The 6,531-nt window shown below is 43.9% G+C and overlaps 1 protein-coding gene across 2 annotated transcripts in view; it reads left to right on the forward strand.

Annotated features, from left to right (window-relative positions):
* Positions 1-6,531, forward strand: part of Etnk1 (ethanolamine kinase 1) — a 69,650-nt gene that overhangs the window by 8,776 nt on the left and 54,343 nt on the right. For both annotated transcript variants that reach the window (XM_021190078.2, XM_021190079.2), the window contains exon 2: positions 6,031-6,290. In XM_021190078.2, the coding sequence (XP_021045737.1) occupies positions 6,031-6,290 (260 nt within the window). The remainder of the gene's footprint in view (positions 1-6,030; positions 6,291-6,531) is intronic.

The following is a 6,531-nucleotide window of genomic DNA, read 5'->3' on the forward strand; positions in this document are numbered from 1 at the left end:
AAAAAAAAAAAAAAAAAAAAAACAAAACAGACAACAACAACAACAAAAACCCCAAACCAAACAAACAAAAACCAGAGAGCATAAGACAGGATAAGAGGGATCAGTAGATGGCTCAGCTGTTAGGAGCACTTGATTTTTCAGAGGTCCTATGTTTGATTCCCAGCATCCATATTGCACCCCACAGATCACTGGCATGAGACACATGTGCACAGACACACACAGGCAAAACACCTATACATATACGTGAAATTTTTAGAAATTAAGAGTAGCATAAGATACATGAGGGCTGGGGAGATGGCTCAGCAGATAAAACTCAGATAAAGCTTGCTGCCGTGTGTGACAGCTGGAGTGTTGACTTCCCAATACTATAGACATGTTGAGTGTATTTGTAGGCCTGTTTGTAATCCCAGCATTCAGAAGCTTAGAGATGCATTCTTGGGGATCAACTGAGAGATATTTGGTAAAGAAAAGGAGTAGCTGAGGAGGCCTATTGATTTTGGATCTCTCTTTGTGTGCCTGCATATATGTGGATACTCACATATGTGCCACACATGCCAAAAAAAAAAAAAAAAAAAGAAATATATCTGAAAACTTTAAATTCTACATGTCTTTAAAAGTAATTTAGCACATGGTGGTACTTACCTGTAGGGTTAGCTCTCAGGAAGTCGAGAGGTTGCTAGAGTTCAGGAGGCTAAGGCCTGCCTAGGCAGCACAGCAAGATTCCTTCTCACAAATAAGTGGGAGAGAAATTCATGAACTAGTTGTAGTTGTGTAGCCCCACACCCTGGGCAAGAATAATTGCAGCAACTTAACTTTACTTACTTTCTGGTCTTAACCTTGCCCTCCCTCTAGTGGTGGCCACAGTAGTAGCGTCTCTCCTTCCTTTCACAAAGTGAATTGTGGATTAGTCTTGTTTTGAGGACAGCATAGTCTAGTGAGTTCGAGGACAACCAGGCCTATGTAAGGGGAACCTGTCTCCAAAAGCTGCAGCTATGTAGTTTTATGTTTTATGACTGGTCGTATGTAGCCCAGGCTGCCCTTGAGCATAAGATCCACTTGCTTCTATCTCCCACATACTTGGATTGCAAGTGTTTGATCATAGCTTGTCCTGTCATTGATTTACTTTTAACATTGTTGAAGCAGTTTCAGTGTTTTGGTAGTTAAAGCTATCCTAGCAGACTACTTGTATGTATGCTTGTGTGATTTGGATGAGTTTCTCAGGATTTCCATAGGGCAAGTTCTTACTGGAATAGAGATGGTAAAGTGTACCAGCCTCCTCTGGAGAAGGAAGTTGTTTATACAGCAGCTGCTAGGTCTGTAAATCCAGAGATGGTACCATGCACCTCAGCCGTGGCTTCATCGTGCAATCTCAAAGCAGATTTTCTTCAGGAATGCTTACTTTTGTTTTATGGCCCTTCAGCTAATTAGATGAGATCACTCATGTTATGTAGAATAATAAGACAGCTAGTGTGTACTCTCCCCATGAACAGGTACTTCTCATGGTGGAACTTAAAAACAACCGAGCTTTTGGTCCTTATGAAGTCAGGCTGATAGCTGTGTACACAGCTCAGCCACCTCACTTAGGGTCTTCCATTATGAGTGCATAGGAGCTAGTTCTATTCATTTTACCAGCTAGCTGCTGGTCCTTGGAATGAGGTTGCAGCATGCTAGCGTTTGTCACAGCTGTCAAGGACTCTTCATAGTGAGTACCAGGTTCTCCAGTACCCCAGCCATAACTGGCTTGTATGAAAATGTCCTAAATTTGCCCTCAAAATAACCCACAAAATAAGTTACGTACATATATATGTACGTATATACACATGTATGTATGTATGTGTGTGTGTGTGTGTGTGTGTGTATGTGTATGTATGTACACACACACAGATATTATCTTGTAGTCTTAGTTTATAGTCCAAGCTAGCCTATGACCCATTTTGTAGCTTAGGCTGGCCTCAGACTCTTGTCATTGCTGTTGTCCTAACTGATTTCGAGAAGAGGCAGCCCTTCTCTCCTGGCATGCCTGGCCCCTGGCTTCCCGACTTCCTGCCTGCCCTTAGTTGTCACCTTGGTTAGCAGGGAGCTGTCACCCAGGTGCAGGTTTTTTCTTCTGTGATGGGTCTGAGATTAGCGGCCCCAGGTCTTGTTTGGCTCAGTCTGCCTCCATTCTTGCTCGGCCACTGTCTGTCTTTTGTGGTAGTGTGCCTCACTGCCAGGGAGTCAGGCTCTCTCTCCATGGTTTGCACATTGTTGTAGATACAGTGACCCAACTTTTGTGGAGTTGGTCCTGTCACTGCCGGATTCTGCTCACCTTGACTGCAGGCTAGCTGTCGGCGGTATTCTGACATACAACCCTCAGTGCTCTGGGAGTCGGCACTCTCTGTCTCATTATTTTCAACAGGTAATGAACGACTTGGGCTTGTGTTGCTGACCTAAAAATTTGAGACATAGCATCAGGTGTTGAGTGGATTCTATTACTCTGTGCCTTTAGATAAATATGACATCTTTACCAGTGGCATGGTTTACTCTTCTTAAAATGGATAATTTCCAAGGTTGAGTCCAGAACCACAATCTATTGAGATAGTGAAAAATCTCTGTCACGCAGGAGCGAAGCTTCAGTCCTTTGTCGTATCCTCTCTGATGTCTGTGTGGATGTTTCAGGTTCCTTGTAGGTTAAAGGTCTTGCATGTAACTAGCCTGTGGACATCCTCTCCTACAGTTTAGGTAACCTAGGTAACCCATGGTTAGACATCCTCTCCTACAATTTCGGTAACCTAGGTAACCCATGGTTAGTACAGGAGGGAATGATGCCCGATAGTCTATGCTGTGCAGGCGAGCTTTCTTTTCCTTGGATATTTTTGATCCAGGGTTGTTTGAGGTCACAGATACATAACCCATAGATGCAGATGGCTCTTTCTCTGTTTATAAATTAAATACAAGTGCATATGTTTGTATATACATGTATTTTCCTTCTTTAAAATAGTAAGGTGTGACTGGAGAGATGGTTCAGTGGTTAAAAGCTCTGGTTGCTCTTCCAGAGGACCTGGGTTCCATTCCTGGCACCCACATGGCAGCTCACAACCATCTGCAAGTTCAGTTCCAGGACATCTGGTGTCTTCTGCAGGTACTAGGCACATCCATGGTGCACAGACATACATGTAGTCAGAACACCCATATGAAAGAGCTAACAAGCCAGACTGAGCTGGGCATGATGTCATGTCTGTATCTCAGTGCTGAGGAAGTAGAGGCGGCAGGATTGAGTTCAGGGTCATCTTCAGCCTCATAGTGCAAGCTAGCCTGGGCTACATTAGACCCTTCTTAACAGGCAAACTTATTATATTCAGTGTATTTGTGTTTTGTTATTGAGGTATATGTATTGAATTTGAAAACTTAAACATTAAATCAGCTTTTCACTTCTGGAGAAAATAAAATTTAGTTGAGATTCCATATTTTGTTATGTTTCTACATTGATTATTCATAATTTAAGATTTTAACTTTTGTATTTTCACAAAAGTCAAGTTTTACTTTTGTGTTTTGTATGAGACAAGGTCAGCACAGGTCAGTGTCCAGCTCATTTTTGAGTCCTCTTACTTCAGCACTCTGACTGAGGGTCACCGTCTCGGGCAGTCACACCCATCCTGTGACTGTGTCCATAGGAGACCCTGTGGTGGTTTTCCTTCGGGACGTCTTGCTGAGCTTTAGGGGCAGCCTGGGAGATGCTGCTTTTTCTATTTGGAAGTGTGAGACCCATGTACGTCACTGTTGTCGCTCGCTTGCCTGCTCTTCCTCATTTTTTTCTTTTTCTTAGCATCTGCATTTTTCCTCTCTGCTTCTGCCTTGTTTTCCTTTTTATTTACCATATATATATAGCCTGTATATGTAGCCTGGGCTGTTGTTGAGCTTGGGATTCCTCCTGCTTTAGCTTTACAGGCACCCACAACTGCTGTGCTGAGCTAGTGCTCTCTCTCTCTCTTTCTCTCTCTCTCTCTCTCTCTCTCTCTCTCTGTGTGTGTGTGTGTGTGTATGTCTGTGTAGTGTTGAATCTAGGCACTATCTGCATGTTAGACATATCATATACCACTAACTTACATGCCTCACCTGTAGTTAGTTACTTGTTCTTTTCTAATGAATGAAAGTTACATATCTTAATTTCCCTTACATATCTCTCACTATGTATTGACAAAGGCAATCTCTTGTGGAGTCTTCTTGCCCTTTCCCATAGGGTTGGCCGTGGACCTGCCATCCTTACAGAGACCACTCAGCCTGGGCTGAGCTTTTAGTATATGGTAATCACACCATTTCAGAAGCAGTCCTTGCTTGCTTCTTTGTTTTGTCTAAGCATGTATGTTATATGTCCCCTTCCAACTTCTAGGGGGACAGATACAACAACCTCTGTCTTCTGTTGGGAGGTGACAGCCGCTAGAAGGTCCCGCTCAGCGAGAGGGCTGACAGCCACTGTGGAAGCTCCAGTTGCTCCGTGTTCTCTGACCTAAGTATTGTTCCACTCAGTGCCTGATTGTTCAGTGTGCTTGTGCTGATCCCAATCCCAGGTAACAGAGGACTGATGATGAAGGACACCTGATGGAAGGACAGCCTGTTAGTGCTGCTCAGTCTGACGCCCCTCTGTCCCCCGCCCCACCCCTTTCTTTTCCAAGATAGGGTCTGTAGTCTAGGCTGGCCTCAAACTGAGTGATGGGATTAAAGGCAACTACAACCACGGCTGTGACCTGATGTCTACCTCTCATAGACAATTTAGATATGCATTTGATTAATTTCTAATTGATTTGGTCATTTCTAAAGAAGTTAAACATTGTAATAAAAGTCACAGTTCACGTTCTCTGCCAGCCACAGGACCTGAGGTATGTGTGTGTGTACTGTGTTGTCATGTGGCTTTCCAACTGTTTGAGAAAATGCTCTTGAGTGTTAAGCTTGTGGCATTACTGAGACCTTTGTAATCAAGTCAGTTGGTAAGCTCTTGAGCTTTGGAGAGGAGGAGGTGTGCCCAGTTGGATATGGTGTATAATCTGTGAGTGTTGTTGATTGCCTACATGTAATCATTTTTCTCTACTTTTTGAAAATGAGGACGTGAGTGGTACGTCCATTCTCAACAATTACTAGAGTGTTTGTTCTTTCTGGTTGTGCTACATATATATTTAAAGATGCTGTATCTACAGAGTTAGATGCTAAATCTTGGACTGGGATGGCCATGACCAGTCTTTGTAATGTCCCTTTCTAGGTGGCAGTGCCAGCTTCCTGTGGACACAGCAAGCACTAGTTTCCCTCATACTCAGGGTTTTCGTTGGATTGTTGTATTCTGCATTTAATCTATTACATAGATTGTTGCCCTTCCAAACTGTTTTGTTCCTCAGGGCGTTGTAGGGTAGGTGGTAGCTAGAGCTTGAGACAGTTACTCTGTCTTGAGCTCACTATGTAGTGCAGGCTAACCTTGAACTCAGGCTCCTTTTGAGTGCTGTTGTTACAGTGTGAGTCATGACATCAGGCCTTTCTCAGATCTCTCTGTTCAAATTCTTTTGTGTGTATTTGTGGCCATGGACAGCTGTGACTGTCAGCAGAGGCCAGCGAACACTCCTTTCTCTGCTGGCCCCCTGGGTGTGCTGCTGGGTGCTTCCACCCCTGTGCTGTCTCAGCGAATAGAGCTAATCCTTTAAAAGCTCCTGAGCCCTGGGTGCTCTGCCCCCTCCTTGGTCTTTCTGCCATGCATTCATCCCTGGCTAGTCTGTCTTCCCTGAGTGGCTCGCTCACTTCTCAGGTGCCTTCCCCAGTGGTGCTGGGGAGTCAAACAGAACTTGTCTGCTGAGGAAGCACACTATTTCTGAGGGTTCTCCAAAAGGGCAGTCAAAAGGAGGTGTGTTTCTGAGCTTTGGAGATTGAACCCTGGGTCTGGTATATACTAACCAAGAACACTATACCCAAACTTGTGGTGTTTCCAGTTACCATTTTACTCACATTATCTTTAATCCCAGTCTTAGAAAGTCTAGTAGCATTTCTCTCTCTTTTCTTTTCCTCTGGCAGCTGTTCACAGATGGGATTACAAACAAGCTCATCGCCTGCTATGTAGGCGACACCATGGAAGATGTAGTTCTGGTGAGGATTTACGGCAACAAGACTGAACTGTTAGTTGATCGAGATGAGGAAGTGAAAAGTTTCCGTGTGCTGCAGGCTCACGGCTGTGCACCTCAGCTCTATTGCACCTTTAATAACGGACTATGCTATGAGTTTATCCAGGGTGAAGCTTTGGACCCACAACATGTCTGCAACCCAGCCATTTTCAGGTAAATTTGTAAGTTTTTTCTTTTGAAAAAGACTGATATGTGCACTAAAGAAATATTAATAAATTAAAAAAATTACATTTAGTTTTCATGTATGGAGGGGAGAAAGGAGTGGAGGAAGAAGGAGAGGGGGCAGCTAGAGGTGGGAGGGAGGGAACAGTGTATGGAGAGAGACAGGAGAGAGAGAGAGGTGGGGGAGAATATGAATGACAATGGAGAGAGAGAGAGAGAGAGAGAGAGAGAG

The sequence above is a fragment of the Mus pahari genome, chromosome 2, assembly GCF_900095145.1.
Source record: "Mus pahari chromosome 2, PAHARI_EIJ_v1.1, whole genome shotgun sequence".
NCBI classification, from domain to species: Eukaryota; Metazoa; Chordata; class Mammalia; order Rodentia; family Muridae; genus Mus; species Mus pahari.